The 27109-nt window shown below is 44.9% G+C and overlaps 1 protein-coding gene and 1 pseudogene across 1 annotated transcript in view; both read left to right on the forward strand.

Annotated features, from left to right (window-relative positions):
• The window catches only part of CASS4 (Cas scaffold protein family member 4), a 34862-nt gene that overhangs the window by 381 nt on the left and 7372 nt on the right, over positions 1-27109 (forward strand). The window contains exon 2 of the mRNA XM_066625585.1: positions 20323-20745. Coding sequence (XP_066481682.1) covers positions 20323-20745 — 423 coding nt within the window. The remainder of the gene's footprint in view (positions 1-20322; positions 20746-27109) is intronic.
• On the forward strand, positions 4280-4396 carry LOC136650765 (5S ribosomal RNA; annotated as a pseudogene).

The following is a 27109-nucleotide window of genomic DNA, read 5'->3' on the forward strand; positions in this document are numbered from 1 at the left end:
CAGGTGTTTCTGAGCATTTTGCTCCCAAGGACAGTTCCCACTGTAAAAGCCACATGGTATATCAGGTACATCAAGGGGAGGATGCATTTTTAAAATCAGTTTACACTGGTGAACAAACATGGACTCCAAGGTGCACAGGGAGAGCAAAACCCCAGACCAAAATTAGGCACTTTTAAATACCATTGATTTTATTGGCTTAATTTTCTCCTGCTGATATCAGTGGGACTTCAAAATATAGAGTTCTTGGAATTCAGGAAATTAATACGTCTTTCCCAAGACGTATTAATTGGGAATTAATTAATTTCGAATTTCTTATTAATAAGACGTATTTCTTATTAATAAGACGTATTAATTGGGAATTAATTAAACGAATTTCTTGGGAACATGTTTCCCAAGAAAGCTAAAAAAAAAAAGTTGCAGCAACAATGTGTGAATTTAACTATGTAGTTAAAAGCAGTAGAACAATTAATGGCACAATCCTGACAGCAATAGGGGTATTGGCACCATGTGTGCTGGACAGGTGCCTTGCCATTGCAAAGGCGTGGAAGTGGAATGGGGCAGAGGAGGGTGGGGAGGGGTGTAGCAGGGTGGGGGAGGGTGGTAACAGCAGCGTGAGTGGGCAGATTGAGCCTGGGAGGGGTGGAATCAGCAGCAGAGGCATGCACCATATCATTTACCCCTTTCTGGGCCTGATCTGCCAACACAGGGCAATGTGTACTTGCACCAGCCCTGTATATAGCTTGCGCAGGTCCAAATTTCCCCATTGCAGCTGCCGGGGCTTACCCCAGGACAAGGGGAGAAATGTCCCTTTGCCCCTTGGAGTCCTCCAGCAGTTTCGGTTCTCACCCAGGATGCATCTACATCCTGCTGCTACAGGTGCTGCTACATCACTGTGGGGGGATTTGCACTGGATTGGGCTGTAGGTCACTTCAAGGCCTGAGGGGAAACAAGTTCTTCACCTGGTTCCAAAAAGTATAGCAGTGTAGGTGTCAGGTGAGCATTTCTGGGGATTCCCAGTGGGGAGAAATTTCTACAAGCAGAGCACCATGGAACTGAAAAGCCCTCTTCTCTCCAGTTGATTCTCACCTTGCCTCAGATGAGAAGTCCAAAGACTTCTCTTTGGAGAGAGAGAAGCTCCAAGTGGAAAGGTAGAATGCCAAAGGTCAGTGTCTCCTAAGCCATATTGGTTTTTAAAAACACTGTAAATTGTACCCAGAAATGCACCAGGAGCCAGTGGAAGCACTGGTAAGATATGTTTTTGTTCCACCATCTAGTAACATCGCATTTAATTTGGCCCTTGTATTTGTGATTGTTGAGAGAGCCGATGTTGTTGCATGGATCAAGGGAGGGGAAATCCATATTCCCCATGTTTTGTCAAGGAAGGGTAGGATTCCAATGTGATGTTGGAATCTGCTGCTCACGTAACCTCAAGCACACTTTTCAATCCTGCATTTTTGTAATCTCTCCCATAAAATCACAGATATGATTCTCAAAAAAATAGTTTTCTGTAAAAAAAAAAAATGAGAAAGGTTGCATTCAAGCAAGGGGGAGGAGGGAGGAAGAGAAAGGAGAAGAGTGATATGCAAAAGAACCAGGGGGGTTTATGCAAAGCCAGAAGATGTTTAAAAAAAAAAAAAGCGCTATTTAAGCTGCACATTCCAGCCAGGACCAGATGGCCAATTTGAATAGCCAGTGAAAGTATTTCATTTTCATGAGTCTGTCCTGCTTTGTTCTCTCTCTCTCTCTCTCTCTCTCTCTCTCTCTCTCTCTCTGAATATTTACCATAACTTTTCAGTGGGAAAAACTCACTGAGCCAGGACAGAAGGGGTAAAGTGAGCACTAAAAATCTAAATCCACTATACAGATTTTTTTTTTTTTTAATGTAAATACCCCACCGGATTCTTCGAAAACAGGCTTCAAATGCAGACATCTGTCTTCTTGCCCAGCCTCTTGCACCACATTCATGTGATGTTTCCTAACTGTGAACTTGCTTTCTCACAGCGTCTTTTTCTCTCCACTTGACATTGGAGACACCAAAGAGTCATATATGATACCTTCATTTGCATGGAGAAAACTTCAGGCCAATGGCAAGGCTGGAGAGATGTGTGATGAGGTGTGATGAGGTCTCTTCATCCCCCAGGGCTGTTCATTTCACTCAGAAGACAACTTCCCATGCTGGGGAAGCCCGGCATAAGTAATTAGACATCCCAGGGTTGCAGCCAATCAACACTTCAGTCTAACCAGATTGTTTGCCCCTTTGCTAAAAGGCAGAAAGAGACAGTTAATCTGCAGTGCACATTTAGGTGATGGACTAGCAGAGGTTTGGTTGAAGGCTTCAAAATGAAAGTGAATGTGAGTATAAGAGCATATATTAATATTTCACACGAAAGGGCCATTGCTCTTTCTAGGGACAATTTTATTTGATGTGGTGTGGAAATCTGTAGATGTAATTGTTTTCAAGGGTATACCCCTGTTCATGAATGCCATGACGTTATCAAATGTGATCACCAGTGTCGTCTTCCCAGCCACCTTCAATTCAATCCATACATTTTTGGATATTTCCAAGCCTAAATGTGGGGGAAGCAGCAATGGGAGGGGGGGGGGGGGTTCTTGTCATCCTCTACCTGTGCAATCCTAGGCATGTTTACTCAGGAGTAAGTCCCAGTGAATTCAATAGAGCTGCAAGCGTGTATAGGATTGCAGCTCAAGTTTCTTTGTCCTCATGTAGAAATAAGATGTATTGTAGATACAGTATTCCATTAGTTGACAGTCTTTTCAATGAGTCCAAATGAGCAATGTTTCTATATGAACGGCAGAGTATTTGTAGTCATTGAATGACAGATATCTATTTTTTCCCCTGTATGTTCTGTGCTCCCTGACACATTCCAGCTCCTCTTTCAGCTGATGTTCTGACTATATGTCCAAAACTGAAAGTGTCAGAAGAAAGGTTCAAGCCTAGCCTTTTCCCTGATATGCTATTTTTCCATGTGCAGGGAAGAGAGGTTTTTTTTTTCCCCCATATAGGAGAGCACTATAAGATGTCATGTTCCATTTGCAATAATAATTAAGCTGGAGCTGTCCTATGTGATTTTCTTGTTTAGTTTTAACAAATGTCAGATTGTTTGTGGTGTGAAGAAGCTACTGAGCAGTTTCTTTAATTGTGTGACAGACTAGTTATCGCACTGTGTGAGAAAGGAAACGTCTCTATGTTGATTTTATGGCTGCATTTCTCTTGTTGGCAGGGGGGTTAAAAAAAAAACCCTACTAGAACAGTTGTCACTAGAGCTAAAATGAATTGGAGCAAGAGATGGGAAATTCTCTCTTCTCAAATTGTCCTGCAAAAATTATCTTTTACTGTGCGTTTTCATAATTCCAATATTTGCAGTTATTCATCTATTTAAAACAATAGAGCTCTCTTCTTTTAAAATATCCAGAGTGGTTTATAGTAACAATGCCTTCTAAAACAAGACAGATACAATTATACATGACAGGCAGATAAAAGAGATCACTAAATGGAGCAGCTACCTAAAAGTCTCGGAGAAAGGGTTTACCCTGTCATCCCAACAATAAAAGTCTTGGAGCTGAAATTGCTCAGACAAAAAATCTCATAAATCGGAACCACAAGTGAAAAAGACCTCTGGGTTGCTGCTGGAATGGGGGGGGGGTGTTTGAGATCAAACATGATAAGAAAACATTTCGTTTAGCAATTTAATCTTTGATGTTACATTACCGTCCTAAAGATATCAGCAAGACATAAGATCTGTGGCCCTTATTGAGCCTCAGTTGCTCTCATCCCTGGGTGGGGGGTGTACAGGCCACCAAAAGATTAACCCAGCCAGTTCCAGGAGACCACGTTAGCACTGCACTCAAACTGCAAATGTGCATTTTAATGCACGCCTGCATGAACCTACGCATACAACTCTGTGGCTGGATGGGGATATATATGTTTTGAAGTATCAGCCCAGAGTCCAATTTCAAAAGCAGACTTTGTGAACATGCTTGAAATAAAAACCCAGGCACATTCATATTCTGAAATTCTGAATTTTTCTGCCAGCAGTGCTCTTTGTGCAAATGAACCTCCCAGTGGAACTCTGCCTTCCGTCAGTCCTTTGGGGAGACGTGTTTTTTGTCTTCTGCTGTTTTACGCATATTTTTAGGAGCTCTTTTAAATAGGGGTTATTTTTAATGCTATTTTTTTAATGATTGCAAGTTGCTTTTGTAGACTCAACTGGATGAAATGGAAGGGTACCAAAATGCTAAATAAACTGTGCCCTGAAGCACCAGCAACTGTTACCCTGCACATGCCCAATCTCGTCTGATCTTGGAAGCTAAGCAGGGTCGGGCCTGGTTAGTACTCGGATGGGAGACCTCCTGGGAATACTGGGTGCTGTAGGCTTATACCATAGTCTGAAGGTTGCCAACCAGAAGCACCAGATTGAAAGCACTGCATCCCTGTTGGACAAACACACTTTCTAGGAACCCAGAAAAGGAGTGTGCTGAGTCCACAGTGATCCAGCATAGCCATCAATGAGTGAAAGTTTCCTGTTTCTTCAAGCAACATTAGATGATGCAAATAATGATGTATGAAGCCCCATGGAATCTAGTCTGTGCGTTTAAAGCCAACTTCATTCAGTGGGATTCACTCCCAAGTAAGCATACATAGCTTGCAGTCTTAAGCCTAAAGAAAAAAAAATGCACTGCTGTTTATGGCTACATCAGTCCATCCTGCCTCCCCGCCCCCCTTTTTCTGTGAAAATTCTTTTAAACAGATAGGAGCCAGCCTGCCATTAACAGGATATTGTTAAACTAAATAGACCCAATTTAGGATGCTATTTCAAATTGACTTGCCTGGGAAGGCCAGTTCCTACCTCAGCAGGGACTCAAAGGATGTTTGCTTGTTCAAAGGCAAGTTGATTAGTCAGTCACAGTTATGCCACATTCCAAGAGGTCCCAGGGTTAAGTAGCTTTCAACCAAAAATGACAAGAGTCTTGTGGCACCTTAAGGACTAAGGCTGAAATCCTATACACACTTTCCTGGGGAGTAAGCCCCACTGAATACAAGTTACTGGTATCAAATTTAATATAACACTACAGCACTTCGTAGATATGCATAGAATTGTGCTGTAAGATTTACTGCACAATCCTATGCATGGCTATTCAGAAGTAGTATATATAGTCAATGTGATATATAGTCAATGGGACATACTTCAAGGGAAGTAGGAACCATGTACATCAGCTGTCACTGGGATAGCACATTGGGTTCTGTCTGTTCTGGTGTTTTTGCACAAACACATTAGCTCCAAGGCAGCAATAGCTGGTTGTTCTGACTTACTTCTGTTCCAATTTCTGGACAGATCTCCAGAACAGAGCCAGGATGTAACTTGGGGACTTGGTATACTTGGGGTTCTAGATCATAATAATCTAGTTTTGGGCAAGCTGTCCACAAACTGGTTGAAGGCCAATACAAATATAAGTTGGGAATCGATTCTAGTGAAACCATCCATGCTGCCGTTTTAAATTTCCCTTTGAATTTTTTGCTGCCGCTGTGGTAGCAGTGCTGACAAAAACATTTAAAAAAATGAATATCAGTTCATGGATGTGGGAGAAAGGAGTAAAAAGTGACAGAGACACTACTGTAGTTCTTTGCCTCAACTTCACATTTGTCACCCTTGCATGCAAAAGCTCTCCAGCTCTTTCACTGCCGGTGAAGACTTCACACAAACACACACACACACACACACACGCGATGGCTGTAACATCAAGCATTGCTTTGCATGTGTGAAAAAGCCTTCAAAAACCCAGACAGAGCATTCATATCACCTTCAGCATAGCACTTTCACGTAGTCAATTGAGAGGAATCAATGATGTATATATGCATATACAAATTGGCTCTATATCTTCTCTCTGACCTGTCTTCTGCCCACCGACCTCATCTCAAAACCGGGCGTATGGGGCTGTCACACTGAATCATTGGTAACAGCAGCTCCCCAGGATTTCAGGTTGGCCTGACATCTTTCGGTGGAGACAGCAGGAGCTGAGCTTGGAACATTATGAATGCAAGCCATGTAGAGCCTCTGAGCTATGATTCGTCTCCTTTTCCTAGAACAGCTTCTCCCTACTCATCATCAACTATAAGCCTCCCCCCCATCCGCTATACACCATTCCCTTTTCCTTTCTCAAGTCCATCTTAAAGATCCATAATTGAATGAATGAATGAATGAACCTTTATTAGGCATAGAAAATATTGTCAAAAATATTGATCCATAATTTTTTTAAGCAAAATCTTTCTTCAGCTTTCCTCCCTGGCCTCTTCTGCACTTCCATCTCTTTCTTTGATGTCTGTCAAGTGTTGCCTGAGAGCTGGCCAGACCAAGACCTTGTTGTACTGCTACAAACAGCACAAGAAGGGTGGGGGTCTGGTGGTAGAGCACATACTTTGGTTGCATAAGGCCCCAGATTCAGCCCCTGGTAACCCAAGTGAAAGGATCTGAGCTAGTAGGCCCCGCAGACCTGTTTGCCACTCAGACTATACAAAACTGGGCTAAGTGGATAAACGGCCTGTCTCAACAGATCGCAGCTTCATATGTGTATGGACTGCCTATATAAGCAAGCAAGGCAGCCATGGGCAACTCAGCCTGCACATCAGAAACCAGGCCAGATCAGGAGAAGACATCTCAGGCCGCATCTCAAAAAAGACATAGTGGAAATGGAAAAGGTGCAAAAGAGAGCGACTAAGATGATTACGGGGCTGGGGCACCTTCCTTATGAGGAAAGGCTACGGCGTTTGGGCCTCTTCAGCCTAGAAAAGAGACGCTTGAGGGGGGACATGATTGAGACATACAAAATTATGCAGGGGATATACAGAGTGGATAGGGAGATGCTCTTTACACTCTCACGTAATACCAGAACCAGGGGACATCCACTAAAATTGAGTGTTGGGCGGGTTAGGACAGACAAAAGAAAATATTTCTTTACTCAGCGCGTGGTCGGTCTGTGGAACTCCTTGCCACAGGATGTGGTGCTGGCGTCTAGCCTAGACGCCTTTAAAAGGGAATTGGACGAGTTTCTGGAGGAAAAATCCATTATGGGGTACAAGCGATGATGTGTATGCGCAACCTCCTGATTTTAGGAATGGGTTAAGTCAGAATGCCAGATGTAGGGGAGAGCACCAGGATGAGGTCTCTTGTTATCTGGTGTGCTCCCTGGGGCATTTGGTGGGCCGCTGTGAGATACAGGAAGCTGGACTAGATGGGCCTATGGCCTGATCCAGTGGGGCTGTTCTTATGTTCTTATGAGAAGCGCTGGGGTCAGTCACATCAAGCAGTGGCTGAAAGTTGCATCCATCAGAGGTCCCTGTGCCCAGGTTAACTCTTGACCCTTCAGTACCAGAAGCAGGAGCAGTACCGAAGGCATCCTCAGGAAAGGCCTACCCCCTGCAACCTGCAACTGCTTTCTCCTGTCATTTAATCACCTGCAGATCATCCACACCCATTTATTATAGATTGATGGAGTCTTTTTCCTCATTTTTTTTTAATGATTTCTGGAAAGATAAAGGGGGGAAAAAACCATCAGCATGTGGAAAACTCCACCAGCTCCTAGCAAATGGAGGCTGTAACCTGCTGTTTTCCCATAGGTGTAAGTCATTTAGTATTCACACTAGAATTTGTTCTCTGAGATGTCGAAACTGGGAATTTGGTATTGTTATTTTAATGATTATCATGGTCACTTGCTTGAGAAGTTCCTGACTATCAAACAGTTCTCTCAAACAGAGTGCCAGGGTGGTGTAGTGGTCTGGGAGGTGGACTTAGACCTGGAAGATCCAGGTTCAAATCTTCCCTTAGCTATGAAGCTTCTTGGGTGACCTTGGGCCAGTCACTTTCTCTTAGTATCACCTACCTCACAGGGTTGTTTGAGGACAAAAGGAGGGGAGCAGCTGAGTCCTTAGAGGAAAGGTGGTATAAAATGTGGAAAATAATTTCATCTGCCTGCCCAATTTGTGTGAGATGTTGTAACTCTGTCCCTCAGTATAGACCACTGGCATTAAGTTGTGGTATCTAAAATAATTTCCCCTCATTGCATCGCATCTGTCTGCTTTGGTATTGCTAAGGCCCATTAGAAACACTAGGGCAGTGGTGGCGAAACTATGGCACGCGTGCCAGAGTGGGCAGTCAGAGCCCTCTCTGTGGGCACGCGCGGCCACTGGTGGACCTGGGCATGGGGCAGATGGGTCAAAAGCCCCAGGCACTGAGCCAGGCAGCCTGGAGAGGGGTGCTGAAGCTGCAGTCCCCCCCAGTGTGTCACTTTAAAAAAAATGGAGAGTTTTTTCCGAGGCTCCGTGTGTTGGGGAGGGCGGGCTGCTTCCCTCTGCCCGCTGAGCTCACTGCCCTCCTCTCCCGTCGCTCCGTTGCCACCCCACCTGCTCCATGTTTTCTTTTCCTTTTGAATTTTGCCCACTCTGCTCGGCTAAGGTCCGTGTTTTGCTCCCGAATGGCTCAGGACAGTTCACTGGCTGCCCTCCTGCAGCCTCGCCTCCTCAACCATTTTGGCAAAAGGGCCACATCATCTCTCTGACACTCTCTGTCGGGGGCCGGGGGAAAATAATTAATTTACATTTCAAATTTGAATAAATTTACATAAATGAATATATTAGGGATGGAACTTATATGAATGAATGAAGGTCTTGCGATAACTCAAGGCCTATAAAAGGCCTTGCACAAAGCAAGACTGGCCTTTCCTTCTCTGCTGCTGCTGCATCACAGACATAAACCGCAAGTAGTGGAGGGAGCCCTTGTCCCACAGCTCACATAAGAGGCTGAACAGTTGGCCATCATGCTGAGAGCAGTTGTGTCAGGCCAGCGTGGGCTCCAGCAAGTCTCTGGAGGGTCAGAGGCTTATTGGAGACTGGGGGCCCCCTGCGGGCCGGATTGGGAGTCATTGAGGGCCGCAAGTGGCCCCAGGACTGGGGTTTGGGCACCCCTGTTCTAGAGGAAAAGTTCATTACGAGTTACAAGTAATAGTAGGTAAAAGATGTTAATGTATGAGTTGTTTTTTTTAAACTAAAATCTCAGTATTCAGGTTAAATTGCCGGGTTGGCACTTTGCAATAAATAAGTGGGTTTTGGGTTGCAGTTTGGGCACTCGGTCTCTAAAAGGTTCGCCAGCACTGCACTAGGGGCTCTTTAAATAACTCAACCACAACTAGCCCAGGGATCATTGCTGCAGATATAGTTCTTGCAAAGTCAGTTTCCGGTTCTCTGGAAACATAGAAATAATGTTCCTTCTGATCTCAACAGGGAACTTTTGTCTCCTTCAGACAGTGTCCCAGGGATATGGCTGGGATATGTAGTGAAAAATACTATGTATCAGGAAGCCTCTGCTCAAGTAATGGGAAAGAACTGACTTGAGTATTTGCTCTTAAGTAGGAAAAGGCAGAGTGCAGATGAACACAAGTACACCAACAGTGAATGTACTTAATGGTACACTCCTGATTTTGCACCCACAAAAGTTGTTTGTGATATAAACTGAGAGTGTATCTGATCACAGTTTGGATTGATTGATTGATAAATGCCATCATGGAGTTTGCCAGGCCCAGTGACAATTAAGTGCAGGGATATCATTTGGTTGTGGTCAGGCAGGCTGGAATGTGTTCCACATGTGCTAAAAAATCATGCCTGGGATTCCATGGAAACACATGGAATTGGTATTTGGTGCACAGTGTAGCATCCAGTTCTTTGCTTTACACCATGTGAAGGATTCACAGCATTCATCTGATTCTCAAAAGCCCAGCTGGGTCTGGGCAAGGCTTTCAGAGGTAATATACACACACTAGAAGTAGCAAATGTTTCTAGACTCAGATATTTTAATAAATGGACATCTGAACACTACAGTACCACGTTGTGCGCAGAGAAGGCTGCAATTCCACATGCTGTGGTTAGTGCTGCTTCTTGTGCATTATTGATAACGGATGACAGGGCAGTTATATATTTCTATTACATTCTTTTTCTATTACATCTTTAACCAAAGAAGTAGGTACAGCAGTGCCTTGACTTTCATCTACTTGATTTTCATCACTTTGCTCTTTCAGCTGCTTTCATTTGTAACCACATTTCAAATTTCAACCATGCGCTTTCCTCTTTCATCCGATTTAATCCAATCTTCCATGTCATTGATTGACATCCATATGTTTCTTTTTCTATTTTTTTTTGTGTGTTTTACACACATGCACATGTTATATAGTTCATTATTTACATGTTTTGCTGGTCAAAATAAACCTGCAAGCTAAATAAGGCTATGCTTTGACATTCATCCATTTCTGACTTTCATCCCTGGTCTGGTCCCTAACCAGATGAAAATGCATGGAATTGCTGGACTCTCCTTGCTTTTAAAGACAAGCTGCCATGCAGTAAATGAACACACTATAGAGTGGGTAGAGAAGAGCCTGTAGCTATGTGTAATCAAGGGGGGGATGTGGCTCAGACAGAGAGCATTGGAGTGAAATAAAGGAGTGCTAGAAGTTCACTCACGTGCCTGTTGTCAGCTGTGAAATGCTGGAGAGAATGTAGTTGTAGGGCAATGCATGAGATTTGGCTTTGCTGTCTGGCACAGAACTGGCTGGCACTTTTAAAAGATAACAGGAGTTCCTTTTGCACCCACAAACTGCTTTCTAGACCTAGATATTCTAGATATGTAGATATGATCTAGATATTCTAAAGGCTGTTGGCACAGACCTGCCTCCCTTTTTGTCTGCAAAACAAAGCACCAAGGAACATCGCCTAGCCAGGGCTTTGCAAAGCAAAGGCACTCTGAGTCATCCACAGCTTCTAGTTCTGCCACATTCCTAAAAGAGTAACAGAGGATCGAGCTACTCAAGATTTGCACTACGGAAAATCGACATTTAAAAAAAAATTTCTTTTTTTTCAAGATTTGCACTAAGGAAAATCGACATTTAAAAAAAATTTCTTCTCCCACAGCTGCCAGTGTGCTATGAGTCACTGTGGTGAACCTCAGTTCAAAGGAAATGGGGGGTGAGACGGGGGAAGGTGCTCACCATTAATAGAAGGGAAAAGTGGTAGATGGTGTGAAGCAGAGCTGGTGCTGCTGGGCCAGGCCTTCCCTTCCTGCTGAACAAAAATGCTGCCCTTTGCTTTTGTTGCAAGAGAGGTTGCCATGGAACCAAAACAGAACCCCAGAGCAGTTGCTCCAGTTTTGCAAAGTGCCTTTTGATGTGTTTTGGTGTATGATGGGCCATCTCCCGGCTTTGGGGTGAAAAGGCCAGCTCTGACTGCTATGCTCATATTATCTTGAAGCCATAGACCAGCAGTTTGTAATTGACCATAGAAGTGGGATACAGATACAGAAGTGAGATACAGAAGTGATATACAGATACAGATACAGAAGTGAGATACAGATAGCAGCTGACACGGGCAACATCAAGGGGATGTATGATGGTATCAAGCAGGCCCTAGGTCCAACACAGAAGAAAATTGCCCCTCTGAAATCTGCAACAGGCGAGGTCATCCAGGATCGGGCGCAGCAGATGGAACGCTGGGTGCAGCACTACTCTGAGCTATATTCCAGAGAAAATGTAGTCACCGAAGACGCGCTGAACAACATTGAGTGCCTGCCTGTGCTGGAGGAGCTTGGCAGTGAACCAACCCTAGAAGAACTTCACGTGGCCCTGGACTCCCATGCCTTTGGCAAGGCACCTGGAAAAGACAGCATCCCTACTGAAGTCCTAAAGTGCTGCAAAGAGATCATCATCACTGAGCTGCATGAAATCCTTTGTCTCTGCTGGAGAGAAGGTGGAGTACCTCAAGACATGAGGGATGCAAACATCATCACGCTGTACAAGAACAAAGGCGACAGGGGTGACTGCAACAACTACCGTGGCATCTCTCTCCTTAGCGTTGTAGGAAAGTTGTTTGCCCGAGTTGCACTAAAGAGGCTCCAGGTACTTGCAGAGAGCGTTTATCCAGAATCACAGTGTGGATTCCGAGCCAACAGGTCCACCACTGATATGGTATTCTCCCTTAGACAACTGCAGGAGAAATGCAGGGAACAACGACAGCCACTCTTTATAGCCTTCATAGATCTCACGAAGGCTTTCGACCTGGTCAGCAGGGATGGCCTCTTCAAGATTCTCCCCAAGATTGGATGTCCACCCAGGCTTCTCAGCATCATCAGATCCTTCCACAAGGACATGAAGGGCACTGTTGTCTTTGATGGCTCCACATCACACCCCTTTGACATCCGAAGCGGCGTGAAGCAGGGCTGTGTTCTTGCACCAACCTTGTTTGGGATCTTCTTCGCTGTCCTGCTGAAGCAGGCCTTTGGAACTACAACAGAAGGCATCTATCTCCGGACCAGATCAGATGGAAAGCTCTTCAACCTCTCCAGACTGAGAGCAAAGTCCAAAGTCCAGCTGAAATGCCTGCGTGACTTCCTCTTTGCCGACGATGCAGCTATCACTACCCACTCTGCCAAAGATCTCCAGCAGCTCATGGATCGTTTTAGCAAGGCCTGCCAAGATTTTGGACTGACAATCAGCCTGAAGAAAACACAGGTCATGGTTCAGGATGTGGACTCACCTCCCTGCATTACAATCTCTGAGCATTAACTGGAGGTTGTCCATGACTTTGTGTACCTTGGCTCAACGATCTCCGACACTCTTTCTCTCGATACCGAGCTAAACAAGCGCATCGGTAAAGCAGCTACCACGTTTTCCAGACTCACAAAGAGTGTCTGGTCCAACAAGAAGCTGATGGAACATACCAAGATCCAGGTCTACAGAGCTTGCGTCCTGAGTACACTTCTGTACTGCAGCGAGTCATGGACTCTTCGCTCACAACAGGAGAGGAAACTGAGCGCTTTCCACATGCGCTGCCTCCGACGCATCCTCGGCATCACCTGGCAGGACAAAGTTCCAAACAACACAGTCCTGGAACGTGCTGGAATCTCTAGCATGTATTCACTGCTGAAACAGAGACGCCTGCGTTGGCTTGGTCATGTCGTGAGAATGGATGATGGTCGGATCCCAAAGGATCTCCTCTATGGAGAACTCGTGCAAGGAAAGCGCCCTACAGGCAGACCACAGCTGCGATACAAGGACATCTGCAAGAGGGATCTGAAGGCCTTAGGGATGGACCTCAACAAGTGGGAAACCCTGGCCTCTGAGCGGCCCGCTTGGAGACAGGCTGTGCAGCATGGCCTTTCCCAGTTTGAAGAGACACTTTGCCAACAGTCTGAGGCAAAGAGGCAAAGAAGGAAGGCCCATAGCCAGGGAGACAGGCCAGGGACAGACTGCACTTGCTCCTGGTGTGGAAGGGATTGTCACTCCCGAACTGGCCTTTTCAGCCACACTAGACGCTGTGCCAGAACCACCTTTCAGAGCGCGATACCATAGTCTTTCGAGACTGAAGGTTGCCAATACAATAGAAGTGGGAGAAAATAAGTTTGTTTTTTAATTGTGGCCAGAGAATCAGAAAAGAAGCCTTTGTTTCAAACTGGCTAAGATAAATTGCTCAGAGATTTCTGATTGGCTTTGTTGAGATGTTAGGGCGCTGCTGCTTGGGGAGCTTTATTGCTTTCCTCCAGGCACCTACTCGTTTGCGTCTGCTCAACCCGTATATTCAGAAATAGACATTACTATTTATCTGCATTAGTTCTGTTCCATGACTCATGATCAGGTGATCAGGCAGCCAATAGGGAGGTATGTAAAAAATTTTGGGTTGGAAAATGGGGGATAGGATCCAGCAAAAGTTGCTACCACTGTATCCTCCCAATCCTGTCCTTGACATGCCCCCTATTTCCTCCCCCTTCCTGCCCAGTTACTCCTCTTGTCTTCCCCCACCCCACCTACAACCCTTCCCCGAACCAGCCTAACTGCCAGGCACCATCCAGGGTCTGCCTGGGCATCATCCAACGTCCAGGGGATCCACAGTTAAGAGGCAGCATGATCTTCGCACTGTTGCAGGGCCTTATGTGCTAGAAATGCTGAACCCTCTCCCCATCCATGCTTAGTTTTCTCCCTGAAACTGCTTTCTAAAGACATTTTCTCCCCCTCACACCTAATAATCAGAAATGGCACCCACCAGAAGAATGGCTACTTAAAAATATCTGGGGGGAGGAAGTGTAGGCAAGTGAAGAGTCCATCTTTCCCCTCGCCATGCTATGCTCTTTCATACCCCATGCCCCTATGTTGGGATTCCGCATCTTACATCATGCTCAGCTTTGCCCTTCTCCATCCTGTTCCTTGTCTTTGTGTGTGAGATGTGTTGGTTGGTCAAAAGTGGTTAAGGTTCCCATTGGCCTTTCTCACTGTGGATACTAAGAAACTACTGCGTTCATGAGCTGCAGGAAGGAAGTTGTGTTTTCACAAGATAATGTCACAACACAGGAGGGAAAGAGTTGGCAGTTTGAATACAAGGACAAAGTTAGTATGCTGTCTATGCATGTCTACTCAGTCCCATTTAATTCAATAGGACTTACTCCCAGGAGAGTCCCAGGTAAGTATGCATAAGATTGCAGCCTTAGGGACATAAGAACAGCCCCAATGGATCAGGCCATAGGCCCATCTAGTCCAGCTTCCTGTACCTCACAGCGGCCCACCAAATGCCCCAGGCAGCGCACCAGATGAGACCTGCATCCTGGTGCCCTCCCTTGCATCTGGCATTCTGATGTAACACATTTCTAAAATCAGGAGGTTGCATATACATATCATGGCTTGTAACCCATAATGGATTTTTCCTCCAGAAACTTGTCCAATCCCCTTTTAAAGGCATCCAGGACAGATGCCGTCACCACATCCTGTGGCAAGGAGTTCCACAAACCAACCACATGCTGAGTAAAGAAATATTTTCTTTTGTCTGTCCTAACTCTCCCAGCACTCAATTTTAGTGGATGTCCCCTGGTCCTGGTGTTATGTGAGAATGTAAAGAGCATCTCTCTATCCACTTTATCCTTCCCGTGCATAATTTTGTATGTCTCAATCATGTCCCCCCTCAGGTGTCTCTTTTCTAGGCTGAAGAGGCCCAAATGCCGTAGCCTTTCCTCATAAGGAAGGTGCCCCAGCCCAGTAATCATCTTAGTTGCTCTCTTTTGCACCTTTTCCATTTCCACTATATCCTTTTTGAGATGTGGCGACCAGAACTGGACGTAATACTCCAGGACCAATCCTATCCAATTTTCCAGTGCTGGTGCAGTTGTACCAATGGGGTGTGCACTGCATTCTGTGGTGGGGAGGCAATCACAGAGGCCTCCTCAAGGTATGGGAACATTTGTTCCCTTACCTTGGGTCTGCATATTGCCTGCACTGGTGTTGGAAGTTGGACAGGATTGGGCCTCTAGAGGGCTATGATAAATAAGATTATTGAAACAAGGTTAATGGAAATAATGTATACACACCCATTTTCTGACAGTACAGTATTTATACTGCTGAATCATCATTGCTGCTGACTCATGAAGAGTGGGCATGTGCTCATATGAAGGCCTTTTTATACTGAGTCAGACCACTACATTGTCGCTGTGACCAGAAGCAGCTCTTTAGGATCTTGGGGGGGGGGGGGGAGGTCCTTCTCAGCCCTGCTCCCTGAGAACTGGAGAAGCCCTGGTTACAGGGACTCTTGAGCCACCACTAAGCCATGACCCCCTCAAAAGGATGCAAGACTTTTCACTGGGCCCAGTGAAGACCATTGTTTAGAAGATCATCTTCATCCTTCTTGATCTTTGACCGTTCATCAGAGAATGTTAGCACCCAGAATCAAATGCTTCTATTCTCATTGGTTGAGCTGTTTGAGGTCTGCTGAGGTGCAAGACAGGCAAAGTGCCTATATTAGAAGGAGGAGCAGAAGTTTGGAGAAAAAGTAATGGGGTGACCAGATGTAAAGGGGACAGATCTCCTGTAGCTTTTAGGGGGCAAATTGGGAGGCTTGGAAGGGGCAAATTGGGAGCTTGCACTTTAGCTGGTGCAAATCTGAGGAGACAAAGGGAGCTGCTATCAGAGGGGATAGCATCTGGTGCAGGTCACCCAGTGCCAGATGCCACCCTGTTACCAAAAGGGCTGTTTTGTTTAGGGGAATTATTACACTGCCCTTATTGGAACCTTAGGATCGTAGGCTGGATAACAAGACGGCATCATGCAGAGAAATTCCCTTTTGCTTAAAGGGGATGAGAGAAAGATAACTTTTAATAAAAGATTAAAGTTTTATTACAAAAGCACAAAGGTAAACATAATGCATATGGCGAAATGATGTGTATGTTTCTTGGTCCTAGTACTTAGAATCTAGTGTACCTAGCTTTCATGGTGGTTGCGTGTAAAGAGTATTTGGTGCATCCGAGGAAATTAGAAAAAGGAAAGGTTGTAGGGAAGGATTTTAGGGGTCCCTGATCTGCCAATCCCAGCTGCTAACTAAAGATGGGAAGAGAAGGGGAGAGAAAAGGGGGGGGGGAGAAGAAGGGAAAGAGTTCCAGGCGCAAGATAGTTACCTGTCCTGTAGAGCAGTTGGGGGGGGGGAGAGTTCTGTGAAGAGGACCCTCTGACACAACACAGATGTGTTGGTCCTTGGAGAGAGAGCAAGAGCATGTGAGAGGAAGCCCTCTCTTAAAAAGGGGTTAGGAGGCAGTGCTGAGCTGGATGATAGCTTGATTACTACCACATATCAGGGTGCTTGGAGTGGATAAAACATTGAAAGGATCAGGATGTCAGTTATCAGCAAAATTCAATGGGATCTATGGCTGGCTTCCTAGATGGGGGAACTTAAACAATACCATGTTTAAGTTGGTTAAGATGGGGGAACTTAAATACCATGTTAAGATGGGGGAACTTAAACTTAAACAATACCATGAATCAGCAACACAAGAAGGCAGTTCAAGTTTGCATACAGTACTTAAACAGTGATTGGGTTAAAACAATACAATGAATACAGTAATGTAGGAGACACTTAAACAATGATTTAAGATGCCAGACTTCCTCCCATAATGTGTGACCATGGGGAGGTGGTGGCTGTGTAACCATGAGCTTGTGACTTGACCAGAGTTTTGGAAATGTGGCCTGTGTGAGAAGTTTAGCCTGCATGATATTTTAGTCCATAGTAACATAACCAAATATAGAGAGAAAATCACAACTAAAAAGAAAAAAGGGGATTTTCACGTAACAACCCCCCTAGCCTCTGTCAAACCCCAGCCCTCTCCATTCCACCCTTCCCAGCTATGTTGCTGTCATAAGTCCAAGGGGACAAAAGGGATGGGGCAGAAAAAAAATTTGGGATTAGGACTCAGCATGCACTTTTGCTACTGGGATTCACCCCCTCCAGCCTGGTCCCTGCTGTCCCTGTCCCCACCCCAGACCTCCCCTGAACCACCCACGGTCCATCCACAGTCCACCCCCATGGCCACCTTATTTGGGCCAGCAGAGCATCTGGTTGAATCTGGTGTGTGCGTTGTGCCAATGGCCATTTCTGCCAAAGGCTCTGTTGTGTGAAACTGGCATGGCTTTTACACCACAGCCTATGACTGTGGATTGCACAATCTGCTGCCATACACCCTTGATAGGTTTGGGCTGTAATGGAAATAAACACATCTTCTTCTTCACTCTACTCCAGCTCCCATTTCCTTACCCTTCCTCTGTTGTCACCTCTGCGGCAAATTTTGGGTAGTAATTCCTTGGGGCAGAGACCCGTCGTCATAGAGAGAAACGTGGTTAAAACACTGTGCACACTGATGGTGCTAAGAAAATAAATTGCAAAAAAATAAATACCATGGGGAGCTCAGATGCAAGAAAGAGTTGGCCACCCCCAGTTTCCTGGCATTTGGAACTCAGAACACAGCTTGTGGAAAATCTCCAAAGGTGGCACTTGGCCATTTCAAGGGATGCTTTGAATTGTCAAAACAGACAAACAGGCTGGACTTGTCCATTGAAGCAAGTTGGTTTGATGCAGACTGCTTCACAAGGTAAACAGGGCTGTTGCTGTCTGTCTTGGACATCTGCTAGAGCAGTGGATAAGAGCGAGTGTTGCCAATCCAGGACTTACAAGAGAGTGATTATTCCTTGACCATCGCTGCAAAGAAACCGATGTTATCAACAAAAGGCAGCTTTCATCATCGAAGCAGGCAAACACATTTCTCCTCCTGATACTCCAGAGCAGCTGTTTCTTCTCAGCAAATGCTGTGGGTAAAAATATAGGCCTTATGTTCCTGTTGCAACTTATGCCTTTGGATTGCATTTCAGCTTTGAATTCTTAACCCAGGCTTCTCAGTGAAGTTAGGCTGGCACAATGGGAGATGCTTGCGGTTTGCATCCCCTTTTGCTTGGAGCATTCTAGAATCCAGTCCCATCCTGCCCTGGCACTACAGGGCTGGCACAGAGGCAGCACTGTAACTGGTCATTCTACGCCCAGAGCAGACTCTCAGTTCTATGCCCAAGAACTCTCACCGGGGGTGGGGGGAGGGCAAGTGCTGCTACAACTGAAGAATATAAGAGCAGCTATAAATTCACAACAGATACAGTACAGCTGCTAGGACTGATACTCCAGCATGCTTTTGATACCATCTTCATCAGAGGAGCATTTGTACAACTTCTTTGTAAATAGACTCATTATCCAAGTCTCTGCATCTATACTATGTAACTGAGTTAGCTGTCCCTCTATGGTGGCAATTTCCTGACTATGCATGATATTACTCACCTCTCACATCCTGTTTAAGGTATATTACTGTTTTCTTGTTTCCAACAACTTAATTCTCTTTCCTCTTCGATTGGGAGCCTGATCCACAATAATACATAATATCTGTACAAGATATTGATGGTACTGGTTATAGGAACATTGTGTGGGAATATTTCAAGTAGTCCACCAATACCTAGCGCTTGTTGCACCATCAGTGGTTCTGAGTTGAAACTAACAACGTATTGCGGGTTTCCAGAGGTGAGAGAATGAAGAAATTGATGGGCAGTGGAGAAATCAGCAGGACTGAAGCATAACACTACACATTCCGTGAGCTTCATATTGCTATAGCCAAATTGCTATGCCTGCAGCCGTGTGCTGATGGAATTTGGGTCAAGATTTAGGAAGGTCCCAGAGCCTGGTTCCTCTTGGATGCATTTAGGGTTAAATGGTGAAAATGTCTTGTCATTTTAAGAAAATTTGCTGTGAATGTATATGGGAAATCCAAATCCTGGGGAGATTTTTTTGCAGATGTCACTTGCACAATTTCAGATTTAACTCCATAAATGCTTTCAAGCAACTGAGAGATGAAATTTTCAGGATCCCATCCTTTATATATAACCCCTGCTAATTGGGTAAGAGGCACTTTTTCAAGTGGGTGCTCCTTTTTTTAGCAGGGGGAGAGTAACTGGCCTACCTCACCCCAGCACTGTCTGTTCTAGTGGCTGTCTGCTGGTATTCCTTTGCATATTTTTAGATTGTGAGCCCTTTTGGGACAGGGAGCCATTTAGTTATTTGATTTTTCTCTGTAAACCACTTTGTGAACTTTACTTGAAAAGCAGTATATAAATACTGTTAATAATAATAATAATAATAATAATAATAATAATAATAATAATAAATGTGCTGGGTCACACTTAGATTCTGTGGTGGTGCAACCCATCCATAAGGCTAGGTGATGTGGGTTACATCAGTGGCGGACTGCAGGGGGCCAAGGAGGGTAGATTTAGGATGCCCTTCACCAGCCTGCCTACTGTAGATGTGATCCTCATTGATCCGCTTTCTACCTACTAAAAGTGAGTGGAAAACATCACCTGCCTCCTTGCATTGCTCCTGGTGTTCCTTCTTCAAACACGGAAGTGTAGGACCTTTGATCTGATTTACTGGGACCGTGCAAATGAAGGAGCTCATTTGTGCCGTTCTTGTTCTATGACCCAGTTCTCTCAAGGTGGTAAACCTGTGTTGGGCTAAACACAGCAGGTGGTGGCTCACATGACTGGTTGTTCCTCCTCCCCCCAAATCCCTGCACATAAAAAGCTAGCATATGAGAAAAAGGCAGGGCTAGAACCTTTCTCCCAGTTACTTACATTTCTATGTAGAGGGAGTTTTCTTGTATGGGAAAGCATTCTATCATGTAAACCCCACCTGCAGTCTGAATCAGTACAGGCTTCCCATCTCAGTGATAATTGTGAGCTGAGAAACATCAAGAAATTATATGAGGGCTGTGGTTTGTTGAAGAAAAAAACAGCAGAACTGGGATCTAAGCAGATTCTGGCCTTGAGGCTGAACCTTGGTTCATATGAAGTCCTACTTGGGGCTTCAGTATAAATTTTGTGGCTACAGAACAAGTATCTTGTATCTCATCTTAAACTGAATCTCTTCTCCTCCAGAACACCTTGGCCAAAGCGTTATATGACAACAAGGCGGAGTGTCCCGATGAGCTTGCCTTCCGCAGAGGTGATATCCTGACAGTTCTTGAGCAGAATCTTCTTGATAGTGAGGGCTGGTGGAAATGTTCTCTCCATGGAAAACAAGGCCTGGCTCCTGCAAATCGTCTCCAGCTACTCATCTCTTCACAGTCTCCCTCCGTGCAGCAGGATTACCAAGGACAGCCAACAAACTCACAGGCTGTGTACCAGGATCTTTCAGCACACAAGACCCTTGTGTCCTTGTCTGTTTACGAAAAAATGGATGGTTGGATAAAGCATCCTCCTTGTTCCTCTGCTTCTTCCTCACCAACACAAGGCGTGTATGAAGTACCCGCTTATGCTGCGAAGTTGCTAAGTGAAAAGGCCCAAAGTTCATCAAGTCAGGTAAAGATGCAAACAAAATCTCAAAAGCAAAAGTTGCCCTCAAAGAATGAAGCATCTCTCAAACTGTATATTTTAACTCCCCCTTCTCTCTCCTTCACACATGTTCTCTATGAACGTGCATAGAAAAGACCCACCATATACAGACACACAAGTTATCTACTTCAGGGTGGGAGCTGCAGTGGACCAAGTCTGGTGACCATTTCCTGTGGATCACCAGTCACTAGCTCAGCCATTTTCAACCACTGTGCCGTGGCACACTGGTGTGCCGCGAATGGTCCTCAGGTGTGCCACGGGAATTTGGGAGAGGGTCATTTATCAATAGGACCATTGGGGGATGTGAGCCCCCATTGACAGCACAGTGTGCCTTGTCAATTGTCAAAAAGCTGATGGTGTGCCTTGACCATTTTAGTGCCTTGCCAGGGTGCCACGAGACAAAAAAAGATTTGTTTTCTGTGTTACCTCACACAAATTATTTCTGCCTTAACTGTTAAGAGATACTGAGTTTACACTCTTGCTTTGTAAGTTTAAAATACATGAGTGAACCACAATTTTTCTGGGAACAAAAAGTCTGCCCAACCCCAATCTACTTGTAATTCTGCTCAGCCTGCCATTTTCCACTTGTAGTGCTTTCTCCAGACCTTCCGATTGGTCTTTGAAAGCATCACAGACTTTGAAGGAAAAGCCAAAGGCCAAGGAATCCTCTTGTTTGGGAGTCTCTTTCATAGCTTCTCTTCTTGCCCTTCTCCACTCTCACCATCACCAAAGTGCCAATGTTGGTTAGGATTGCGCCCTTAGTATTTTGCACCCCCACTAGTATGCCACTGCAAAGCATTTGATCACTTTAAATGGAGGAAAAGCTAAAGAGCTATTTGGAGCTTCTTGATTTACAAATAAAGACAATGAAGGGGAAAGGAAACAGTGATAGACACTGATAAAATTCAGAATGGTTTTTAGAGGGAGTGAACAAATACAAATTATAGAATTAATTACTGCATGATGTGGAGTAGCTTAGGGGGCTTTATAAACACTAGACAAAGTCATGAAAGATATGACAAGGAAAGTAAACCTGAATTTACTAGTTCAGAGTTGGTGCGCCTTTGAGTATCAGAGGCTAGTGACCAACACCATCTGGGATATCCCAGAGGCATTTGGTCGGTCATTGTTGGAGAGACTGCTAGACTAAACAAACCTTGTCTGACCTAGTAAGGCAATTCTTACCTTTGGGCAGCCCAATCCTAACCTGCACTGGAACAGGCAGGCCGACCAGCCTGCACTCTATCCAGCACAGGTTAGGAGGTGGCTGGAGGTCAACTCAGGGAAGATATTTTTCTCCTTACCTCCCCCAACCTTATGGGGCTACTCAGATCTGTGCCAGTGAATTCACTAGTGCAAATTCGAGCAGCCCATGTAAGGCTGCTTGGGCCAGGGATGGGGGTTAAGATTTGGTGCTGTCTGTCACATCCCATCCCCCTCTTGAAGCTGATCTGCTTCCCCCTCCCCCAAATGCCCCCTCCCTCTCAAACCCCTTGTGCCAGCCTGCTCAGGCTGGCATGAATGTACTCTTTTCAGTTGGCAAGGAGGCTGGATCTGGGATCAACCCAGCCAACTCCTGAGTTGGCGTGAACGTGCTTCATGGCATGTTCACAACACTTGGGAATGGGCACAGGGGGCCTGCACGGACTTACCTCCTGGCCAGGATTGCACTCTAAGTGGTTGATAAGGCCAACATGAACTGCAAGCATAACTTTCTTACCAGATCACTTATGGGTTCTTTGAAACAGGTAGTAAAACCTTCTGGATGTTAAAACCTAGGATTTGACTTTCAAGTTTCATCTTACATGGTGTCGCAGTTGTTACTGTGTTACCAACTGTGTCATTAAAATCCATCACAACACAGATGCACAAACATGCTTAAAGAGTGTGGAGGGTGAACAGCCAGCTGAGTGCAGGAATAGAAACGGAGTAGATGAAAATCACTTGGAGACAGCTGGGGAGTGATCAGCTGTTGCCTGAGCAAACAGCCAAAGTTACTGCCCATTTGAGAGTTCAGCACAATATACAGCTAAAGAAGACCAAGTAATAACTTTATGCAGCCCATCTGATGTTTTCATTGGTGCCTTAGTGATTTCACATTTCTTCTAAATGTGAGCCAATTCAGAGAAACTTTGCTTTGGGGTATCTAGCTGGCTTCTGTGGGAAGCAGGTTGAGGAACTGGATGGACCCTTGTCTGACCTAGCATGGCTATTCTCAGGATCTTTCACTTGAGCACAGTAAAACATCCTGAGGACAGCCGTGCTAGGTCAGACAAGGGTCCATCTAGTTCATCAACCTGCTTCCCACAGAAGCCAGCTAGATACTCCAAAACAAAGTCCATCAGCAGGACACAAAAGCAACAGGGCTTTCCTTGCTGTTGCTCTTCAGTACCACTTCTGAACCTTGCTTTAGTGTGAAAAAGGGGTTGCCAAAAAGCTGCAAACACAGTTCATATTGTTAGAGTTTGGAATTTGATTTACTGGTCCAATATATCTTGATTACAATTTGTATTAAGCTGACTAGGCCATCAAGAAATTCCCAGTGGTGTCCAAGCACAGAGGCACTTCTAGGTTATATTCTTAACCTTCATAGTTCTGATGGCAAAAACTTATAGCAATCTTCCAATATTTATACCCTTGGCTAGGTCAAATGATTATTTTTTGGATTTATTAACCCTCCCCAGCAACAGCTAAGGTAAATACAAATTAAGTTTTCATTCTTCTTTTGGACTGTTCTAGGCATATAGTAGTATTTTTGAACCGTTTCCTTATTTTCATTCCCTGTCCCTAGTACAAAATACATTCTTTGTACCAGACAACCAAAGCATGATCTGTATTATGTTCTTACACGTGATGGTTTTTTAGCATCTAGGATTGTCTAACATACTAACAGACATCCCATAAAGTAACTGTAATAGAGTAACCATTATGGAATGGAGTAACCATTGCAATGCAGTGCAATGCAAGGAGGGCAGTGCAAGGGAGGGCACTAGGATGAGGTCTCTTGTTATCTGGTGTGCTCCCTGGGGATTGGACAAGTTTCTGGAGGAAAAATCCATTATGGGGTACAAGCCATGATGTGTATGCGCAACCTCCTGATTTTAGAAATGGGCTATGTCAGAATGCCAGACACAAGGGAGGGCACCAGGATGCAAGTCTCTCATTATCTGGTGTGCTCCCTGGGGCATTTGGTGGGCCGCTGTGAGAGACAGGAAGCTGGACTAGATGGGCCTATGGCCTGATCCAGTGGGGCAGTTCTTATGTTCTTATGTTCCATTACATAATCAATGACTAGCTGTTGGCAGACCTCTCCTCTACGAATTTGCCCAATCCCTTTTGAAAGCCATCTAATCTAATGGCCATAACCACATCTTGTGGCAGTGAATCCTTTAAGTCTTTTCTAGGCTGAGATATGCTCATGCTGCAGTGACTGATGATGCACACCATTCATTCAAGTCAAAGCTTCAAGTATTATAAAATAGGATTTGCATTCAAAGCTATGCACATTGGTGAGCAGGGTGATTACAACAATAGCTTTGATGCTATGGAATTCCCTCAGTTGCCTGATCTTGCCTGATCTTGGAAGCTAAGCAAGGTCAGGTCTGGTTAGTACTTGGATGGGAGACCACCTGGGAATACCGGGTGCTGTAGGCTTCTACCTAGAAGTCTTTTACCATAGGCTTCTACCATAGTCTTTTGAGACTGAAGGTTGAACCAGCATAAAAGTGAAAATAACCAATGGCTTTGTGGTATTTTGAAGATTAACGTATCATATCTCCCACCAGCTTGCAATAATAATAATAATACAGGTATTTATATACTGCCTTTCTTGGTCTTTATTCAAGACTTTATTCAAGGTGGTTTACATAGGCAGGCTTATTTAAATCCCCGTAGGGATTTTTACAAATGAAAGAAGCTTCTTTCTTTCAAGAACCACAACATTCATGTGTTTCTCTCTGATCTGGTTTCACATTCTGGCCTCCATCCTCCCACTAGCTCAGCTTCAGCTTGTCAGCTGCTTCAAGGTCGCACGGTGCCGGTGGCCTCGAACTGGCGACCTTGTCGATGTTATCTTCAGGCAAATGGAGGCTCTACCTTCTAGGCCAGACCTCCTGCCCATCCTTGCAAGATGCCATTGGGGCGGGGGGGGGGGTGACCAGATTGCATGGGAAAGATAAGTAAAAGTCATTTTTACTTAATTTTCCATAAGATGCTTGACCACTGATTGGTGTCCTCAGACCTTTGCCACTTACTAAGACTTACTAAGAGCTACCTCAGGGGACATGCCAGGCCGGGGAAAGGGGGATGGGATCTTTCTGTGTGCTGCTGTTATCAAGGTTCTCCCGTTCCTGTCCCCAACCTGCCCCTGCTGTCCTTACCTACCCCAGTGCAATCTGGGTGAGCTGCTGGCACAAGCAAACTGAGCCTGTGGCCATTTGCACCGGCGGCTCCGAAATACACCGCGGCGGTGCAGCTTTCATGCAGCAGCTTGAAATGGGGCTTACAGCAGTGAATTACAAGATCCACTCCCATAACCCCTGAACAGGATTGGGATGTAAAACATTTATAATAGTGTGAGCATTCATGAATGACAGTCCACTTCATGACATGTACGGAGTGAAATTCTTAGTAATGCATATACCATAGTATACATGGATGGAGTGAAAAATAAAGTTGTAAAAGATGGAGTCAAAGGAGTGTGGGATAGAAGATGTCCTAGCAGTGACCTCTATTTAAAAAGTGGAATGATGACTCACAGTTCCTGGAATGGCTCACTCTTCCTGGAAGAAGGGACCAAGTGGCCATGGAATGCAAAAACTGTGGTGGGGAACTGTTCTTCTGTGAAGAGAGGTGCATGAGATCTGGCTGAACTGTTCTTTAACACAGTAGTGAGACAAGAAAGCTTGCTATTTATTCCAGTGAAAATGAACAACAGAACATTTCCTGATAAATCTTAGTTCAGCAGTGTCTTGCTGAAATCTCCCCTTGTAACTTCTTTGCTGAAAAACAGTGCCTTGGGTCAACAGTAAAGCATCCTGTAAATCTTAGAACCTGTTTTAAACCAAGATGAGGAGAATCCTTCTTTTCCGCATGGCACATGCAAGCCCAAGGCCCAGGGACATGACACAGAAGCATGATTTAATCTTGGTTTCACACGATGTCTGAAACTGACCATTTTCACTCCCGTTGCCCTGACTCAGATGTACTCTCATTCCACCCCCTAGGGCGTTTCTAGACATGAGTATGGTGACAGGATAGCAACCATAGGATGCGATGTGGACAAGCAGAGGTGGCACACTCCCAAACGTTTGATTCATACTTTCCTAGGCACTATTTGGAGGCCACATCAGTATTTGGAAGGCCTGACTGATTGCCTGTTAACTTGTGTGCAGTTTACTTCCTCAACTTGCCAGTCTTTTTAGCATTGCAAGATCCTGCTTTAACTCCTGACCCCCCACTCTAAACTTTCTGCGGTGACATGCCTGATGTTGCAATGATCTATTTACAGATTTTTTGTGGAAGTTCTATACTGTTCAGTGATGGGGGGTGGGGAGCACAAAACACAAAACAAACAGTGATGGAGTAAAAAAATGCCAGTTTCACAGATTCATTGATAGGCTCTGAGCTCTCTGTGGTAAACCAAGAAAGTGATATAGGGTCTAGCAGGTCGTGGGGGATAGCTCGGTGAAAATATTGATTCCGTATGCTGCAGCTGTGAAGAAGGCAAATTCCATTCTAGGGGTCATTAGGAAAGGGATCGAGATCGGTGGCCCAATCCTAAGCTGCTCTGGTGCATCCAGGTCACATTGCCTGCTCTGAAACCAGTGTACCATAGGAATAGGCAAGAGATCTCCTCAAGATAAGGGAACCTTTTTCCCCTTGAACCGTTCCAAGCTCCAGCCACCTTTATGGGGCTTCTCGGATCTTGCCAGATATATAGCCGGCACAAATCCAGGAAGCCCATGTACCCCCATTGCCCAGCCTGGAATGGGGGTAGATACCGTGGAGGAGGCCTTTGATCTCTCAAGTACCAGCCTGTTCAATAGTCACAAAAGTTTCACCCTGCCTCACGTGTTACAGGCTGTCACATATCCGTAATGCAGATACAATGATTCTCAAACTTTTTAGAATGTCAGTGTGTTGGGACCCACCAGAAGGGATGTCATCAACCTGAAAGTGATGTCATGGCCAGAAGTGACATCATCAAGCAACAAAATTTTTAACACCCCCATATGACAAAATCAAATCAAATTAAGTAAGTAAATTAAAAGTTTAGAAGCTTATACTTATGCTTAAAAATGTATTTAAAATAAAGAAGAACCTCCTAACC

The sequence above is a fragment of the Tiliqua scincoides genome, chromosome 4 (assembly GCF_035046505.1).
Source record: "Tiliqua scincoides isolate rTilSci1 chromosome 4, rTilSci1.hap2, whole genome shotgun sequence".
In the NCBI taxonomy this organism is placed as follows: Eukaryota; Metazoa; Chordata; class Lepidosauria; order Squamata; family Scincidae; genus Tiliqua; species Tiliqua scincoides.